This window comes from Staurois parvus, unplaced genomic scaffold (assembly GCF_062004578.1).
Source record: "Staurois parvus isolate SC_StPar_1 unplaced genomic scaffold, SC_StPar_1.0 ptg000123l, whole genome shotgun sequence".
In the NCBI taxonomy this organism is placed as follows: Eukaryota; Metazoa; Chordata; class Amphibia; order Anura; family Ranidae; genus Staurois; species Staurois parvus.
The window spans coordinates 929,527-950,577 of NW_028317919.1; the positions used below are offsets into that span (position 1 = coordinate 929,527).

General features: G+C 44.0%; 1 protein-coding gene across 15 annotated transcripts in view; it reads right to left on the minus strand.

Moving 5' to 3' along the window:
- The window catches only part of MAP7D3 (MAP7 domain containing 3), a 145,756-nt gene that overhangs the window by 39,199 nt on the left and 85,506 nt on the right, over positions 1-21,051 (minus strand). For 10 of the 15 annotated variants that reach the window (XM_089672229.1, XM_089672240.1, XM_089672237.1 and 7 more), the window contains 3 exons: positions 19,539-19,687; positions 17,246-17,376; positions 2,468-2,727 (listed from right to left, as the gene is read on the minus strand). In XM_089672229.1, the coding sequence (XP_089528355.1) occupies positions 2,468-2,727; positions 17,246-17,376; positions 19,539-19,687 (540 nt within the window). The remainder of the gene's footprint in view (positions 1-2,467; positions 2,728-17,245; positions 17,377-19,538; positions 19,688-21,051) is intronic. The other 5 variants (XM_089672244.1, XM_089672243.1, XM_089672239.1 and 2 more) reach the window with 1 other exon arrangement.

Consider the following 21,051-nt stretch of genomic DNA (forward strand, 5'->3'; position numbering starts at 1 on the left):
CCAGTTCCAGCTGAAGAAAACGGCCCCAAAGCATGATGCTGCCACCACCATGCTTCATTGTGGGTATGGTGTTCTTTTGGTGATGTGCAGTGTTGTTTTTGCGTCAAACACATCTTTTGGAATTATGGCCAATAAGTTCAACCTTGGTTTCATCAGACCATAACACAAAATTTAGCCAGGCTTGGATGTTTTTCTTCGTAAGAAAAGGCTTCCATCTTATTCTCTACCCCACTCCAGACTTATGAAGAATACAGGAGATTATTATCACATGTACCACACAGCCAGTACTTGCCATATTCCTGCAGCTCTTTTAATGTTGTTGTAGGCCTCTTAGCAGCCTCCCAGACCAGTTTTATTCTCGTCCTTTCATCAATTTTGGAGGGATGTCCAGTTCTTGGTAATGTCACTGTTGCGCCATATTTTCTCCACTTGATGACTGTCTTCAGTGTTCCATGGTAAAGCTAATACCTTTTAACAATGAGATCCCTCTGATGCTTTGGAAGCTCTCTGCGGACCATGGCTTTTGCTGTAGGATGCGACTAAGAAAATGTCAGGAAAGACCTACTAAAACAGCTGATCTTTATTTGGGGTTAATCAGAGGTACTTCAAAACGATGGCAGGTGTGTACTGACTCCTATTTAACATGATTTTGAATGTGACTGCTTAATTCTGAACACAGCTACATCCCCAGTTATAAGAGGGTGTGCACACTTCTGCAACCACATTATTTAAGTGGTCTATGTTTATTTCCCCCCTAAAAGATTTCAATTTGTTTTTCAATCGAGTTGTACAGTTTATAGGTCACATTAAAAGGTGGAAAATGTTCCGATAGGATTGATCTTTGTCTCATTTTTTTAACATCACAGAACACAGACATTTTAACAGGGGTGTGTAGACTTTTCATATCCACTGTAGGTTGAAACAGTCATTAACTGAAAAAGGCTGAGTATGAGGTTTAAAACTGGGTGAGGAATAGCCTAACTCTGTTAATAAGGTGAGGCTGTGGAAGACCGTTTCATGCCACAGGTCATACACCATGGCAAGACTGAGCACAGCAACAAGACACAAGGTAGCTATATTGCATTAGCAAGGTCTCTCCCAGGCAAAGATTTTAAAGCAGATATGGGGTTCAAAATGTGCTGTTCAAAGTTCAGAAGTTCAGGACCACAGAAGCAGTGGTCAGCCTAAAAAACTTAATACAGCAGATGAAATACACATCATGCTTACTTCCCTTCAACATCAGATGTCCAGCAGTGCCATGAGCACAGAACTGGAGCAAACCAGTGGGCCCAGGTACACCCATCTACTGTCTAGAAAAGTCTGGCTAGAAGTGGTCTTCATGGATGAATTGTGCCCAAAAACCCACAAAAGGAAACAAGGCTAAGCAATTCCACTATGCACAAAAACATGGGAACTGGGGTGCAGAAAGAGCAGCAGGTGCTCTGAAATGATGAGTCAAAATATGAAATATTTGGCTGTAGCAGGATGCAATTTGTTCATCAAAGGACTGAAGAGTAGTACAACAGCAGAAGCAGTCTTCAGGAAACAGTAAAGCATGGCGAAGGATCCTTGCAAGTTTTGGGGCTGCACTGGATCAATGGTGTCCTTAATGCTGAGGAATAAATGCAGATACTTATACATCAGGCCATACCATCAGGGAGGCGTGTCACTGACCCCAAATTTAATCTGAAGCAGGACAATGACCCCAAACATACAGACAATGTCATTAGGAACTATCTTCAGCGTAAAGAAGAACAAGGAGTTCTGAAAGTGATGGTTTGTCCCCCACAAAGCCCTGATCTATACATCATCAAGTTTGTCTGGAATTACATGAAGAGACAGAAGGATCTGAGACAGTGTACATCGTGGCTAGTTCTCCAACATATCTGGAACAAGCAGGGGCGGACTGACAACTCAAGGGGCCCCCGGGCAACAGGGGATCATGGGGCCCCTGAGTCCTTGCCCAAACTAAAAAAATCCTAAGAAAAAGGTACCAGGGGCATCTCATGAGGCCCCCTACTGACCCCGAGCAGTGCCCGAGTTTCCAAATGGTCAGTCCGCCCCTGGGAACAACCTACCTGCCGAGTTCCTTCAAAAACTGTGTGCCTCTAGAAAAATGTATGCCGTTTTGAAAGCAAAGGGTGGTACATCAAATATTGATTTGATTTGGACTTCTCTTCTGTGCATTTACTTTCGTTTACTTTGTTAATTGGTAAAAAAAAATAAACTATTAACACTTCTGTTCCTGAAAGCATTAATTACAGCGTTTTTTTTCACAACTGTCTCACACTTTTGCATAGTTATATATTTAAATATTTACACACACACACTATGAGAATAAAAACACAAAATTAATAAAGACACCACTGACAGATTATATCCATTCCATTACAGCTCTAGGATTCACAAACTGCTAAAAGGCACATAACATATCAACAGACACACACACACGACATTAAAAAATTACCATCTTTGGTCTTTGTAACAGGTGTCTCCTTCTCTGAGGCCTGTACACTTTTTGGCTCTAAGCTGATTCCTTCTACAGATTTCTCCTTTGGTTTGGTTTCTGAATCAGCAATCTTTTTGGTAGCATTTAAGACAGTTGGTGTGAGTGAGGGACGCTGGATGGGAACTGGCTTGTGAACCACTGTGGGAGAAGGAGGTCTCTGCTTCAATAAACTTGGCGATGAAGGACGGTTCTTTTGTGTCTGTGAACTACTGGTCTTTCTGAAATGTTAACACATAAATGAACACATAAGTGATTGAAGGTTGGCAATACACTTTTCATACTGAAAGGAACACTGGATGAGGACCAACAGTTAACTTTACTAACCAACAACTGTGAAGCAGATCATTCACATAGTGGTTTGCATTGGATGATTGTAGATCTGAAACAAAGGGTGGCAAGACTGGTAATTGTTGCTGTTTAACAAGTAACATTTCGGGGGCAGAAATGTGCTTTCTTCTGTAAAACTGCTAGTCACTGTAGCCACGAGGAGTGTGAAGAAGTGACGGTTATTGTCTAATACAACAGACTGATACAGTAGCTTTTGGTTTATAGCAGCTGAATAACACTGTGTGAAAATGTTCTTGTGTTTTATGAGAAGGCTATCCTCTTGCACACCTGAAACTTTATTCATTATTAAGAAACAGTAAAGGAAATAAGTATTTGATCCCCTGCTGATTTTGAATGTTTGCCCACTCACAAAGAAATGATCAGTCTAAAAATTGAATGGTAAGTGTAGTGTAACACAGAGACTAAATAGCAACAAAAAAATCAAAAGAAATGCACGTCTAACAAATGATGCACTGATTTGCATGTTCATGAGTGAAATAAGTATTTGATCCTCTATCATTCAGCAGGATTTCTGGCTACCTGGTGTCTTTCATACAGGTAACAAGCTGAGATTAGAAGCAGTCTCTTAAAGGGAGTGCTGCTAATCTCATTTTGTTACCTGTATAAAAGACACCTGTCCACAGGAGCAATCAAACAATCAGATTCCAAATTCTCCACCATGGCAAAGACCAAAGAGCTGTCCAAGGATGTCAGGGACAAGATTGCAGACCTACACAAGGCTGTACTGGGCTACCAAACTATCGCCAAGCAGCTTGGTGAGAAGGTGACAACAGTTGGTCCAATCATTTGCAAATGGAAGAAACACAAAACAACTGTCAGTCTCCCTAGGTCTGGTGCACCATGCAAGATCTCACCTCGTGGAGTGTCAATGAACATGAGAACAGTGAGGAATCATCCCATAACTACACGTGAGGATCTTGTCAATGATCTCCAGGCAGCTGGGATCACAGTCACCAAGAAAACAATTGGTAACACACTACGCCAACAAGGATTGAAATCCTGCAGTGCCTGCAAGGTCCCTCTGCTCAAGAAAGCACATGTCCAGGCCCGTCTGAAGTTTGCCACTGAACATCTGAATGATACAGAGGAGGACTAGTTGAAAGTGTTGTGGTCAGATGAGACCAAAATCGAGCTCTTTGGCATCAACTCAACTTGCCGTGTTTGGAGGAGGAATGCTGCCTATGACCTCAAAAACACAATCCCAACTGTCAAACATGGTGGTGGAAACATTCTGCTTTGGCAGTGTTTTTCTGCTAAGGGGACAGGTAACTGCAAGGCATCAAAGGGACAATGGATGGGGCAATGTACCGTCAAATCTTGGGTGAGAAACTTCTTTCCTCACCCAGGGCATCGAAAATGGGTCGTGAATGGGTGTTCCAGCATGACAATGACCCAAAACACATGGCCAAGGCAACAGAGGAGTGGCTCAAGAAGAAGCACAATAAGGTCCAGGAGTGGCCTAGCCAGTCTCCAGACCTTAATCCGATTGAAAATCTGTGGTGGGAGCTGAAAGTTCGAGTTGCCAAACGTCAGCCACCAAACCTTAATGACTTAGGATGAGAGGATCTGCCAAGAGGAGTGGGCCAAAATTCCTCCTGAGATGTGTGCAAACCTGGTGGCCAACTACAGGAAACATCTGACCTCTGATTGCCAACAAGGGATTTGCCACCCAGTACCAAGTCATGTTTTGTGAAGGGGATCAAATACTTATTTCCCTTATGAACATGCAAATCAGTGCATCATTTGTTAGACATGCATTTCTTTAGAATTTTTTGTTGCTATTCTGTCTCTCAGTGTTACAATACACCTACCATTCGATTTTTAGACTGATCATTTCTTTGTGAGTGGGCAAACATTCAAAATCAGCAGGGGATCAAATACTTATTTCCTTCACTGTAACTATAGCTGTATAATTGTATTAATATTCAGTATGTACATTTTATTTCATATAAAAACCCAAATTATCCAACAGAGGCAACCACTTTCAGAGCTGAGACAAATGAACACTGTCAGGGGAGCAGTTTTCATTATCTCCCCTTAAGATTTGAAGCGGAACTGAAGTTCTGCTATAAGAAACAGTGGGCAGGCACACTTATATTACAGAAGAGTCTTGATGTCTCTTCTGCAATAAAATGCCAGCACCTGCTGCTGACTGTCTATTTCAGCTCTCTAAACTAAGCTATGCATTCGGAGCTAAGTTCACAGTGCCAAGATGATGGTCTCCTGCCCATGAGCAGGATTGATGTCATCATCCGCCAGCCAACAAAGAGGCCTAAAGATTGGTACTGGTGCAGAACCATGGGACAGGGGAGTATTAAGCCACTTTAACCGCTTTAAAAGCATACAGATTAATGCATGGGTGGTGTTATAGTTTATCCGATCCCATTACTGAGATCTTTCATGGACAGTTTAGTCTGCATGTAAATGTGGAGAAAAATATTGACTTGTGAAAGAGAATGACTATATTGATATAAGGTATAAATGTATAAAACAATATAATATTAACCACATATATTCAACAGAATAAAAGGAATTTTGACTTGCCTGTAAATTCCATATCTGGATATTCATAGACCTCGAGTTATAGGCCATTACGTTCAAGTGATGGGACACCGGCAAAGCTTTGGCCGATATGCCCTCTAGGAATCCCCCATGATCCTACCCCACTCTGAGTCCAGTACTTCAAGATATGGAATTTACAAGAAAACCAAAGTTCCTTTTATCTTAACTGTACAGTACAGGACACAGGCTGAATATTCAATGACCCTAGGACCTCCCCAAGCAATGAATGAAGAGATGGCATTAACTAGCCAAACTTATCTGTGCCAACTGACGCAATTCCAGACTGCCACTGCAGGACTGCAGCCAAAAGCAGCATCAGCAGTAGACTGGATTCCCACCTTGTAGAAGCTGGAAAAATTATGAACAGAAGACCAGGTGCAGCCATAAAAAGCAGGGCAACAAAGGTTTGATGTTGAAATGCCCAGAAAACTCCCACTGATCTGGTGGAGCGAGCATATAATAGCGCAGGAGGAGCTTTGTCCTTTAGAATTCAAGCTCTCGCTGTCTTATCCATATAGCAAAGGTGGATCTTGATACAGCATGTCCTTTGTGAGGTCCTCAGGGCAAGACAAATACGGAGTCAGTCTTCCTGATAGAAGCTATAGCTTTGAGAAAGACTTTGATGACTCTGAATACCAGGGGTCATCTCCTAGAATTTGTCTGTCTACCATGTCCTTCTGGGCCAGTTTGTTGCAATACAAACAACCGGTTTCTTCTCTACCTTAGTTTTCAGAATAGGCAAGGCAGAATTTGCAGTGGAAAAATAGTACGGATTAACCTAAACTGAGTCCAAGGAATTATTTCAGAGCAATAGATGCCATTGCTTTGGGATCTTTGGTCCAGCCAGGCCACAAACAGAGGCAACTTGTTGAATCTGGAGGGCAGGCTGTCAGTTTCAGGGTCCCCCTTAAATATCAGGTTCAAGATATTTTGGTTAAGGGCCCATTCCTCTTGGTCCAGATAGTGATGGCTGAGGTTATTCGCCTTCCAACTGTCCACTCATGGGGTGAGGACAGCAGAGATCGCTGGACAGTGTTTCTCCATTTATTAGAATACCTCCCTTGTTTCCATCAGTGCTGCCTGACTTCTGGTGCAGCCATGATGTAGGCCCCCGCTGCAGAAGTGTGTAACTGCAGCCTGACTGTGTGTCCCTGAATAAGAGGGGTCCAGTGTTGCAGAGCCATCCTTCTTGTTTTGGGTTCCAGGATGTTGATGGGTAAACATGTTTCTTGAACTGTAAAGGACTGAAACACCACTTCTCAGCCTTAAAGACTGGTGTGTGTTGTTCTCACCTTCAAGCAATACGGCAGAAATTCCCGATTGTCAGGGCTGGGATCGAGATCCACCAAGCTAGGGAATTCCTTGCTTGGCTGGATAGGAGCCTGGGTAAGTAGAGAGAAAGAGCATACTTGTTCTATGCCAACAAGATGTGTTGAGTGGTCTGAAATGAAAGTGGGTGAATGGGACAGTCTTGAAAGAGACCACCATGAGGCCCAGAACTCATGGAGATCTCAAATCCTGTGCATGAGCTCTGAGAGCAAGCAGTTTGGTTCAGGAAGGAGGAAATATTTTGGCTTTCCCTGTGTCTAGAATTAAGCCCAAGTATTCCAGTCGCACAGAAAGTTTGAGAGCCTGAAGCATCTGAATTGTCCAGTGAACTTTTGCAGATAGAGCAAAGGGAGTTGAATCCTTCAGAAGACGTTTGTCTAGATAAGAGGTGGTGCTAGGACCTTTACAAATACTCTGTGAGCAGAGGACCGGATAAATAGCAGTGCAGCAACTGAAAGTGATGGTTTCCTAATGCAAAGTGTAGAAAGTGCTAATGAGGTGGATAAATGGGAATATGCAGACAGGCATCTTGGAGGTCTAAGGATACCAAGTATTCCCCTTGTGTTACAGAGGCAATAACTGATCATGCGGATTTCATGCAAAATTATTGGATTCTTAAGGTATTTTTAGAGGGACTCTAGGTCCAGGACAGAAATCCCTGCTGGGTTTTGGTACTGTGAAAAGGGTTTGTATAGAACCCTTTGAACCTGTCCTCTAGAGGTACTAGCACAACTCCATGAGATGGTTAAGGGCATTCTGCAAATCCGACTGTCCTTGGACAGATTTTGGCTAGTTTGAAAGAAGAAAGCGATAGTTGGAACTTTTTTATCCTCTTGACCCGCAGGTCTGGAAAGTCTGTGGCACAGAGTGGAAAACTGTAATAGAAGCCCCCCTACTCTCTAGGAGTGAGGGCGTCCCTTTATTGCAAAAAGGGATTTTGGGTAAGACTTGGCGGGCCAAGTCTTATACCAAAAGGTAGGGCTGAACTTAGGTTTTCAGGCTGAAGGCAGGGTACAGCGATTAGGTGCCTTGCATTTTGAAGAGGTAAAGGCTCCTGAGGGAGGAAAAGAGTGAGGGGGGAAAAGAGGGAAAGGGGGGGGGGGTGTAGGGTTAAAACATTTCACCCTGGAAGAAGAGCTTTTCCTTCAATCACATCTTTGCTGAATTTGTCAAGTGCCTCACCAAAAAGACACCTTCCTTCCCTTCCTTCAAAGGGCATACATTGGAGGCAGCATCAGCTGTCTTGGTTTTGAACCAAAATAATCTGTATGTGAATGGAAATCCGAGCCATTCTGGAGATTTTTGTCATAAATTGTTCTAGGACATCTACATAAAGAGGAAAGAAGAATATAATTGCTCAATTAACGTTCAGTCCTGAAATACAGTTCATGTTGGTTGTTTATTGCCCTAGTTTAGCAGACAGAAACTACAACAATAGCTGGTTGCAGAGCTGGGCTTGCAAAAGTAGACACAGCCTTTAAAAGTGGTGCAATATACACACATACATACACACACACTATATTGCCAAACGTATTGGGACGTCTGCCTTTACACTTACATGAACTTTAATGGCATCCCAGTCTTAGTCTGCAGGGTTCAATATTGAGTTGGCCTACCCTTTGCAGCTAGAACAGCTTCAACTCTTCTGTGAAGGCTGTCCGCAAGGTTTAGAAGTGTGTCTATGGGAATGTTTTTTTTTTAATTCTTTATTGGTTTCTGGATACTTCCATACAATGATTAATATTAATATATAATATATACATCAGTGTATAATACAGAAAATATTCGGTAATTACAACTTTTCCCAACCGTGAGTCAACAGGAAGATCGCATCACATGGAATCGTAAAACTGACATACTTCAATTAGATGTTCCAAGTTGATTGAGTAAAATAAAACATTCTACTTGTACTGTTCTACTTATGGCTTAGACATAGATAGCTGCCTGAATTCGTTGGCGAAACAGACACTAGCAGCATAACACTGGATACCTACTAAGGCAAGACAGCAAGTATGATCTAAGTAACTAAAAACTAGGAAAATAAATGTAGCTGAGGGTATGAGAGAAGGAAAACGGGCGGTAAATTAAGAAGGTGGAAGAGGAGGGAAGAAGAGAAAGAAAAAAAAAAAAAAAAGGGGGGGGGGGGGGAATGGGAGAAAAGGCAAGTCACTCCGGGGGATATCCTCGGATTCAATCTGCAAGGGCAAGAGTATAGGCCCTCCGTGGGGCCCTTAAGGTGGGACAGAGTCAGCTTGTGACATGACCTGCAGGTAGTTATCTGTACAGGAAAAATGTCTCCAGGGTCTCCACCTTTCTCTGAAGGCCTCCTCAGTATTATGTAAGGTAGTCGTCAAGTCTTCCATATGAAGAATATCATTGACTTTGGAATATCACAGTGACCTAGTCGGGGGTTGAATTGTGAGGGAAGTCTTGTACTTTTGGACGGGCCTCTCTGTCAGGTGGAGGAGGCAGGCTGCCGGATTTCCACTCAGATCTACGAATGTCAACTACTTAACTGTGGACGCCACATATTCCCAAAAGGGACATATCCCAGGGCAAAACCAGAAGATGTAAGCTAAAGTGCCGATGTCTTCGGCACAATGCCAGCATGTGTCTGGTACGTTGCGGTCAATTTTGTGAAGTATAAATGGTACACAGTACCATCTGACGTGTAGCTTATATCCAGTTTCCTGGTATTAGTTCACTACAGATGATTTTTGTGCCAGCAGCAGAATTTTATCTACCTGTTCAGGTGTAAAAGGAATTCCGAGGTCCGTTCCCATGGGAAACAAATGCTGGTGGGCCTTCCTCGGAAGACGCGGTCAGGAAACTGTACAGGAGTGAAAGTGTATGCCTGGAAGGTGCTTCCTTTCAACACAGCTTTTCAAATGGCATGAGTGTACGTGTTCCAGCCCTGACGATATTCACGTTGAGTACTCGTGGGTTACCAAACAGTGTGTTGGCCCTAAGGGTCAAAATAAGGAGGTGAGGAGCCACTTTGGCCATTTATGGATTTTTCTGCACATCGTGTGGCACTGTGATCACCTCACGTAGCTTACTGTGTTTTGTGTATTGGCCACCAAGTTTGGAATTTATCTACTATGGACTTTCACATAGCATGAACTGTATTTGAATAACCTTATGAGCACATGCACTGCATTACTGCAATAAGGAATATTTATCATATTAATTCCTCCTGTGTGGTGACCTATAATGCACATGTGATAGTTGTCTTAGAAAATTATTGTCACACTGATTTTATTATGTTATCCACTGCATTGCACTATGTTATGTATGTCCTATAATTAGTAGCTATTGCGAGCGCTTCACTATCTTTTTCTTTTGTATTTGCATTTACCTTGTGGTTAAGGCGAGTGTGAGCTGCTTAGGAGTAGGACATCCATTTTAGCGCAGGAGGTTTCTTCTATTTGTTTTAGCCTGAGCCATAGCCACCTCTAATTCCTCTGCAGTTATCAGGGTCTCCAAGTCACCTCTAGCTGTATTAGGCAGGGTAGGCATGCCTGAATGTATTCAAGGAATGCTGTCACCAGATCGTTGAAAGAGCGATATGAACGTGATTGATGCAGGTTATACAAATTGTGGTAAACTTCCCTAAATTCCGCAGCCATCTCCACGGATGTGGAAACCTTGACCCCGTTTAGTCACCATCTGAGGGATGAAGGTGGCTTTCTGAGGAGCCTGCAGGACTTTAGCCAACATGGAGCCTGGTTTATTGGAATATTCATATAGGGAACGTTTGGCCCACAACAATCGCCGTGTTGTTTTCTAATAGAGTAAGTTATTCAACTCTTTCCTAGCCTTAGTCAGGTCAGCAAGATGTGAGGCTGCCAAAGAAGCCTTGTGTAAGGACTCGAGAGAACAAACTCGAGCCATCAACTGGTCAACGAGCCTGGATTTCTCCCTTTTTTTTGCCAAGCCAATTCAGATCAGGGATCCTCGAACCCATATTTGTGTAAGATAGGGGGTGGGGAAAGTAGCAAGAAGGAAGGAGAAAAAATAGAGCAGAAAAGAGGGGTAGGTACGGGTTATATAAGGGGGAGGAAAAGAAGGGGAACTAAGAGAAGAGTGGCCAGTACGGACTGGCTGCTGGAAGCTAAATGACTGTTTGTACAGGATCTCGTGTTGAGTGTAGTACGGATAGGATTAGGCTCAGATCAAAAAACAAACAATACTTATCTATAACAATAAGATGATCAGCAAATTCCCTAATGCAAAGGACGAGCAATTATGTGACCCCCATACCCCACATCATGTCATGGAGGACCAAACGTCCCCCCACGAACAAGGAACAGGGGGGACCTGAGATAGTCAGGTGGAGACAGCCAAGACAGATCTCCACCCGACACCCCACCCAACAGGGAGACTCGCAGGACAAGTGGCCCCCCATGCTCCAGCCCGCAACACAAACAAGTAGTGGCATTTACCAAGGTGATTGTCATTGAGCAAAAGGAGTCCCCCTCCCCTCTGAGTAAATGAAGAGTTAAGCAGAAAACCACATCCCCTCCACGGACCCTGTCAGATGTCGGACCAAGTCTTCCAGAAACGGATGATGTGAGAGGGGAAACCTGGTTCTCAACCTAATAGGGGGGAGCATGAGATAACCACAACAGAACGTCACTGGGAACCTGTAGCGCCGGAGAATCAGCAATAAACAAATAGAAAAAAAAGGGGGGTGGGAGGACGCAAAGATGCCCACCAATCCTGAGTGAAAGCTCAATCCTCTGATGAAGCCGGGGTAGATCCAAGTGTCCCCTGGTTGGAGGAGCGGATCCGTTGTGGTCTGGGGATGGGCTGATCCGTCAGCTCAGTGTGAAGGAGAGAGTCCAACCAGTTAGGGACCCTGATGGCTGATTTTTGTAGAAATCCAAAGAGGGCTGGAAGTTTTTCCAGGATATATAGTTAAAAAGAGGAGCACTGTCACCGTACAATCAGGTGGAATGGGTGGCCACAGCTATAAGTAGCATCTGCTTCTCTGATCACTTCTAAAAAGCACGCGCAGTAGAGATTTCATCCTACAGGTTTGTCTGGAAACATCTGGATAGATCTTGATGGTTGACCCATCAAAGTCTACTGGACCTCTCCCCCAGGCCTGGCATAGAACTTCTTCCTTAATAGAATAAAAGTGCACTCTACAAAGAACATCTCTAGCTGGAGGGGGAGACTGATGAAGTGGCAGGAGGGACCCGTGGGCGAGCCCCTTGAATCAATGTATCCAGTCTAGCTCAGCAGTTGGGGGCTTATCCAGCATTAGATTTCAAATCGCAACCATCGTGGTACGCAATTTGCTGCCCACCGTTGACTCTGGAATACCCCGCAAGCGCAGGTTGTTTCTATGGTTCCTATTCTCTCTCATCAACAAGGAGGTACATCTGAATTAGGTGGTGGCGAAACATCCCCTGTGACCGTTCAATAGCAGAAATCCTAGTATCCATGTCAGCTGCAGAAGTTTCCAGTGAGAGAACGCTCTCAGAATCAGTTTGCTGCTTAAGGTCCTGGAGTTCTTTGGATAGAGAATTAACAATTGAAGCGGCCATTTCATGAATATCTTGTTTTGTAGGCAATAAGGCTAACAAGTCCCGTATATTATCACCTTGGCGGGTATCCACTCCAGGAGAAGTTGCTGGGTCTGCGGGCAAATTAGCCCGTGGTAACTCCAATGAGAGTACCGTATTTTCCGGCGTATAAGACGACTTTTTAACCCTTGAAAATCTTCTAAAAAGTCGGGGGTCTACTTATACGCCGATATACGGCATGCTGACACTTGGTGTCAGGGCGGCACTTTTTAGGGGGGCGGCGCGGTGCCGCCGCCCCCCCCTTCCAACGGAAGGGACACTAAGTACAGGGGTGGGCAGGGGGCTGCTGTTTCTTACCTGGCTCCGGTCCCAGTCTCACGACGATCCAGTCCAGGAAGCGCGGCTGCTCCTTCATTCAGTTCGCCTGCTCGATGTCCGCGCGGCCGCTCGGCTCCGCCTCCTCAGCGGTGATTGGCCGCCAGAACTGTAGCTCAGAAAAGGCACACAGGCGGCCAATCACCGGCGAGCAGGCGGAGCCGAGCGGCCCCGTGAAAATCGAGTGAGGGAGCGGCCGGTAAGTGTGCCGTGCAGAGGTGCTGCTGCTACCACATATGCTGGCTGCAGCAGCAGCACCAGCACCATACTGGCACAGGGGTCAGCAAGTGTCATTGGTGTCAGTGAGAGGAATAGTGCCCCATCATTGGTGTCACTGATACTAATGATGGAGCATTATTCCTCCCACTGACACCAACGATGGAACACTATTCCTTCCCCCACTGACAATAATGATGGGGTACTATTCCTCCCACTGACAAAAATGTTGGGACACTATTCCTCCCATTGACACCAATGACGGGGCACTATTCCTCCCACTGACACCAATGACGGGGCACTATTCCTCCCACTGACACCAAAGATGGGGCACTATTCCTACCACTGATACCAATGATAGGGCGCTATTCCTCCCACTGATACCAATGATGGAACACTATTCCTTCCCCCCACTGACACCAATGATGGGGTACTATTCCTCCCACTGACACCAATGTCGGGACACTATTCCTCCCACTGACACCAATGACGGGGCACTGTTCCTCCCACTGACACCAATGACGGGGCACGATTGCTCCCACTGACACCAAAGATGGGGCACGATTGCTCCCACTGACACCGAAGATGGGGCACTATTCCCCCCACTGATACTAATAATGGGGCACTATTCCTCCCACTGATACCAATGATGGGCCACTATTCCTCACACACGGACACTAATGACGTGGGAGGAATATCACGGTACCACACTTAAATTTACTGAGCTCCTGAGAGCGACCCATTCATTCATAAATGTTTGTAGAAGCAGTCTGCATGCCTAGGTGCTTGATTTTATACACGTGGGGAAATGGATGTGATTGGAACACCTGAATACAATAATTTGGAGGGGTGTCCCAATACTTTTGGCACTATAGTGTAGGTGAGGGTAAATCCCTGTGGAGTATTTACGGAGTAGGGTGAGCAACATAGGGTAAGCGTGTTTAGAAGGAGTACACCTGGGTGTAGAACGTCCTGTAGCAAAGTCCTTGTGGCAAAAGGGTAGAGGAAGTGCCTAAGTACCCTATAAGGGACACCTGAATCCCATAATTTGGAGGGGTGTCCCAATACATTGGTAAAATTCTAAAGAAGTGCATGTCTAACAAATTATGCACTGATTTGCATGTTCATGAGGGAAATAAGTATTTGATCCCCTATCATTCAGCAGGATTTCTGGCTACGAGGTGTCTTTCATACAGGTAACAAACTGAGATTAGAAGCAGTCTCTTAAAGGGAGTGCTGCTAATCTCATTTTGTTACCTGTATAAAAGACACCTGTCCACAGGAGCAATCAAACAATCAGATTTCAAACTCTCTACCATGGCAAAGACCAAAGAGCTGCCCAAGGGTGTCAGGGACAAGATTGTAGACCTACACAAGGCTGGCCTGGGCTACCAAACTATCGCCAAGCAGCTTGGTGAGAAGGTGACAACAGTTGGTGCAATCATTCGCAAATGGAAGAAACACAAAACAGTCTCCCTAGATCTGCTGCACCATGCAAGATCTCACCTCATGGAGTGTCAATGATCATGAGAACAGTGAGGAATCATCCTAGAACTACATGTGAGGATCTTGTAAATGATCTCCAGGCAGCTGGGACCAGTGTCACCAAGAAAACAATTGGTAACACTCTATGCCAACAAGGACTGAAAACCTGCAGTGTCCGCAAGGTTCCTCTGCTCAAGAAAGCACATGTCCAGGCCCATCTGAAGTTTGCCACTGAACATCTGAATGATGCAGAGGACTGGCTGAAAGTGTTGTGGTCAGATGAGACCAAAATTGAGCTCTTTGGCATCAACTCAACTCGCCGTGTTTGGAGGAGGAGGAATACTGCCTCTGACCCCAAGAACACCATCCCAACTGTCAAACATGGTGGTGGAAACATTCTGTTTTGGGGGTGTTTTTCAGCTATGAGGACAGGACAACTGCACCACATCAAAGGCAATGTACCATCAAATCTTGGGTGAGTTCCTTCTTCCCTAAGCCAGGGCATTGAAAATGGGTTGATGATGTTCCAGCATGACAATGACCCAAAACACATGGGCACGGCAACAAAGGAGTGGCTCAAGAAGAAGCACATTAAGGTCCTGGAGTGGCCTAGCCAGTCTTCATTTTGCTGAAGTTTCATTGCAGGAAAAAAAAAAAAAAAAAAAAAAAAAAAAAAAAAAAAAAAAAAAAGGTACTTAGTAGTTTGTATGGCCCCCATGTGCTTGTATGCATGCCTGACAATATTGGGGCATTCTCCTAATGAGATGACAGATGGTGTCCTGCGGTATTACCTTTTAGATCTGGACCAGGGCATCACTGAGCTCCTGGACAATATGAGGTGAAACCTGGTGGTGTTGGATGGACCGAAACATGATATCGCAGAGGTGTTCTATTGGATTTAGGTCAGGCGAGCGTGGGGGCCATTCAATTCCTTCATGTTCCAGAAACTACCTGCAAACTCTCGCCACATAAGGCCAGGTATTGTTGTGCACCAGGAGGAACCCAGGACCCACTGCACCAGCGTAGGGTCTGACAAGGGGTCCAAGGATTTCATCCCGAAACCTAATGGCAGTCAGGATACCATTGTCTAGCCTGTAGAGGTCTGTGCGTCCTTCCATGGATATGCCTCCCCAGACCATCAGTGACCCACCACCAAAATGGCCATGCTGAACGATGTTACAAGCAGCATAACGTTCTCAAAGGCTGCTCTAGACCCTTTCATGTCTGTTACATGTGCTCAGGGTGAACCTGCTCTCATATGTGAAAAGCACAGGGGGCCAGTGGCGGACCTGCCAATTCTGGTGTTCAATGGCAAATGCCAATCGAGCTCTATGGTGCCGGCCAATGAACACAGGGCCCACAACAGGACGTTGGGCACTCAGGCCACCCTCATGAAGTCTGTTTCTGATTGTTTGGGCAGAGACAATCACACCAGTGGCCTGCTGGAGGTCATTCTGTAGGGCTCTGGCAGTGCTCATCCTGTTCTTCCTTGCACAAAGGAGCAGATACTGGACCTGCTGATGGGTTAAGGACCTTCTATGTCCATGTCCAACTCTCCTAGAGTAGCTGACTGTCTTCTGGAATCTCCTCCATGCTCGAGACTGTGCTGGAAGACACAGCAAACCTTCTGGTAATGGCATGTATTGATGTGCCATCCTGGAGGAGATTGACTGCCTGTGCAACCTCTGTAGAGTCCGGGTATCGCCTCATGCTACCAGTAGTGACACTGACCCTAGCCAAAGGCAAAACTAATGAAAAACAGTCAGAAAAGATGAGTAGAGAAAAAAAATGTCAGTGGTCTCCACCTGTAAAACCATTCCTGTTTTGTGGGTTGTCTTATTGTTTCTCATCTAGTGCACCGGTTGTTGATTTCATTTACACCAAAAGCAGCTGAAACTGATTAAAACCCCCTCTGCTACTTAATTGAACAAGTCAAAATCCCAGCAGTTAAATTGACTTGATGCTATACTCCGATTAAAAAGTGTTCCTTTAATTTTTCTGAGCAGTGTATTTTGTTATAATGTAGACTATCTGCTATGTACCTAATAGTACCAATGGCCAACTGGTTGTTGTTCAGTTGTTGTATTCTCTCCTGACCATGTATGACACTTTTTCTATGCTGAACAAATTTGAATAAACTTTGTCTCTTAATTAAAAAAAAGTGTGTGATCTGTGGTGTGATGTAACATCTGGTCAGTTCTGAGTGGCTGAATGTTTACATCAAATTTGAAGAGCTTACACTGCAAAAGTTTCAAACAGTCCACGCTTCCTGATTGTTTACACGTATGAATGTATACTATACTATATACAGGATTGTGGGGCTACAGTAACAGTTTAATAAACACAGTGACACTACTTTACCTGCCCATGCTGCTGGTCCACATATAGAAGCAAGGCTTTACCTGTAACGTGACCACACTTTCAAGGATGTCTTTGGGGTCTGGGTTCTATAAGAATGTACCACAGCCCTAGAACTGTATAGAACCCTGCTGTACCAAGTGCCAAGGTGAGCGTCCAGGATCTAGTGTCCAATGCAACACTGCAGGCTGTCCACATGGTGTGGAGTCTTGGTATGGCTCCCAAGGTTTTATCAAAGTTGCGCCATTTCAGATGTACTGCATGTATTGTGGTATTAGAAGACAGTTTAGAGTTGATTTTCCTTAAGGAAGAATAAGTCCATCACCTTAGGACACTAGCAAAAAACTGTGGATTCACCAAAAGGGGAAGGGGCATAAGGGAAGCCTAGGGGGCATGTCCCCCAAAGCTTTGCTAGCCTTCCATCACTTGAAGGTATCAGCCTATAACCAAGCCCCAGAATATGCAGCCCGTGTCCTGCATGGTACGATTAATATTTTCCCTAGTAATAAATACACAATAAAGCACTTACTTTTCAAGTGTTGGTGAAGAAGCTCGCTTTGTAGTATTCGCTGGAGAAGGAGATCGTCTGCTTAGTGTCAAATTAGGAGACGGAGGGCGCTTCCCGATAGTAGGAGGTGATGATTTTTCATGCTCTGGTTTCTAATGAAACATTCACATCTTCTTTATAATACAGTACAAATCAGATTCAATTCTCTCACAGTGCTAGTGGCAATAGGTATATATGCTAAAATAATGCTCTGCTCAAAAGGTTTGCAATATCGCCAACTGCTACATTGTTTCTCTGTTAGTGAGCAGCTCTGAGTTTTGGCTACAGAATATTCAGGGGAATGCATAAAGAGTATCTAGCAACACTATAAAGTAAAGGTATTTTTGATTTTGGTGCAGTGATAGAGCCACTTTGTAAAAGTGGTGCTATTAAGAACTAACTAAATCTGACATGTGTTGGTAATGCTATCCAAAGAGGTGGCAAGATTTATGTATTCTGGCACAGGCCATTTTAAAGGGCAATATCACCAGAAAAGTGTTATTAGGGCTTTATCCCCATTATCTGTTGTAGACTCCCATTTACACCAAATTTCCACCAAAGATGCTAAAAGTGGCCTAAACCAGGTGTAGAAATTTTCTTGGTAGCACAAATCTGAGGGTCACATAAGTTACTGGTATCCAAATGCTTATAGTGCCACAGGAAAATACCTCAAGGGACCTGGATCCCATGAAAAAAAAAAAAAAAAAAAAAAAAAAAAAAAAAAATCGATACCGTCACAGTCTTTACTTGCCCATTCTGACGGATTCTATGCAGCTTCAATAATTTTAACAAAACAGAAACTTTTATAATAGAGGTTTTAAGTATAAAGCACCGAGACTAGTTCAGTTGCTGACATAACAACCCTGCAAGGGAAGGACCTGTAAGAGCTCAAGATTAAACATGGTAAAAAATGTTCCATATGTAATGTGAAGGGAAATATATGATAGGTACCAGTATCCCAGAGAATCTGGCCTGCTAGATTAGTGTCCCATGATATTAAATAGGTCTCACAGTATACAAATATGGTCAAGTCTGAAAGATGTAAAATGACCAAGCAGGGCAAGTAGATAGCGAATTTACGACTGCAGTTACTAACAAATGCAGTCACTGCAAGACTGGTCACTGAATAGGTGAGCCCTTGATGTCATTTGCACCTCACATAGGAAACAATTTCATTTTTTTTTTTTTAGCCTGTGAATAGGCACCTAAAACAAAACCTGTGACAATATTAAACACATGAACTACTCACAGAGCGTAACTGTTACAATGTGGAGACAAAGCCAGCACCTTGTGGAATGTAATGTGCATTCTCCTTCCTACCCCCCACACAATTCCATAAAACTGGAGTGCTCTGATAAGCAAACAGCAACTAGTTGTTTGCTGGCAGTAACCCTTCCTTACCCATATTTGCTTAAAGTTGTTGTAAAGGCTAAAGGTTTTTCTACCTTCATGCATTCTATGCATTTCTTCTGTGTGCAGCAGCTCCCCAGCCCCCTCAATACTTACCTGATCCTCATCGTGATCCAGCGATGTGAATGACAGCCTCGGCTGCCCCTGGTCTCTGCCCCTTCATTGGCTGAAACAGCAAGCGCAAGCCATTGGCTCCCGCTGTGGTCAATCACAGACAGTCAATGAGGAGAGAGGGGGCGAGGCCAAGACACACGGAGCAGCGGGTACCCCACAGCTGCTTGCTGTGGAGACACCCAATAGACAGGAGGAGCCAGGAGAGCCTGCCGGGGACCCGAGAAGAGCAGGATCCGGGCTGCTCTGTGTAAAACCAGTGCAGAATCGCTTTAATGAGACTGACAAATAACCATAGTTATGGGCCAAGAAAACAGGCACAGGAACCAGGAGGAGAATGGCCAAGACATGTAATCATGGAAGGTGGTTGCGGTTTGCTTACAGGGCACTCGAATTTTCTGGGGTCGAAAGATGTTTAACAACAAATGGAGAAGCAAGTTCAGGATGTCAACTACCCATGTAAATGTTGGCTTCATGTGTTTGTTATTGCCACACATTCACTTTAATGAGTAAAACCAATCACCAGTCAGCTCAGTTAGCAACATGTCTAGCTCACTTTTCTGCTGAGCAATGCAAGCACCCAACACTTGATGGAATATCTATATTATCTGAAAAATTGATAGGGGACTGAATCCACTGGAATCAACCACAAATAAGTCAAATTTCAATATGTCATTTCCTGGTCTTAAAACATAGCTGCTACCACTTTACTAAGAGTATGCGGTCTTATTGTAGAATGACTGTACTTTTGTACCTGGCTAGATTCAGAGGAGCTGGCACCGGAGGTTGCACTTTGAGGCGACTTCAGTCTGTCAATGCTGCGGCTACGCATAGGACCTTTAGAGATGGAGGGTGGGGTATTGATGGTAGTGGCTGAAGCTGAACGAGGACAGAGGTGAGATTCTATAAAAGTTAAGAATTTGACAGGACAAAACAGAGAGCCAAGTGCAGAGCATAACAGAGGAAAAAGGAGAGAAAGAGAGAGATTGTGTGTTAGAAATGGCAAGGAAGCTAACCACAGACGTGAGCAGTGAAGCAGCTCATACAAAACACCATCACCACACGTTTAGTGTACACAAGCAACAGTACCAGGAAGAAAGACCCCTTCAGAAATTAATGTGGCTGGGTCTGTTTACTAAGCGGTTTTACTGTGCAATACCTCAAAAGATGTATACTTATTAATATAACATGCTGCATCCAATTGGATATCAGGAATATCACACTTTCTCAGAAATGTATACTAAAAATGTTCACAGGTAAAGAGGATGTCAGTTTTAAAAGATCTTATCACACTGGTGCACATTTGAAAATATTCTATATTTCAACAGAAACAGCAAGCGTCCGTCTTGGCTGAGAGTCAGGACTATAGTGTCCATTTTAGGAATCACTTCTACATATTGAAGTCTTCTCTCTAAACTACCAATTCCCCCCGTGCTAAGCCATTTCATCTTTCCTGTAAATCTTAAAGCGGTAGTAAAGTCTTCAAGAAGAGGAAAAAAAATAAAGTCCTTGCAGGTTAATGTCATAATGTGCTAGTATGCATCCCATACTAGCACATTATGAAAGACTGACTTTAAAATGAAGCCCTCCAGCAGCACACCAGTGTCAGGGCTTCCATTTTCACTCAGTCTTCCTTCAGGGTTCGTGGGCTCAGGCAGTTTAGATGTCTGAACCACGATTACATCACTCGATTACCTGCCCTTAGGAGGTATTTCTTGTACCTACAGGTAAGCTTTATTATAAGCTTACCTGTAGGTTCAAGTCACCAAGCGGTATTTACTACTGCTTTACACCCTTATGTCTTTTTACATAAACTGTTTAAATAAATACTGTATATTGCTCAATAGCCACACATGGCATATACAGTGGGGAAAAAATGTATTTGATCCCCTGCAGACTTTTTATGTTTGTCCACTTACAAAGAAATGAAGAGTCTATAATTGTTATCATAACTATTTTATCATTAGGTGTATCCAGAAAAAAAAACACGATACAAATGTTATAAATTGAATTGCAGTTCAGTGAGTAAAATAAGTATTTGATTCCCTACCAAATAACAATAATTCTGGCTTCCACAGGCTGGCTATGTGCTCATGTACTAAACAGATTTGTCCTGTCAATTTAAGAAGGTGCTCCTAATGACATTTCATAATGTGTATAAAAGACACCTGTCCACAGAATCTCATTCTTCATCATCGTCATGGGCAAGACCAAAGAGCTGTCAGAGGACATCAGGGACAAGACTGTAGACCTGCAGAAGGCTGGAC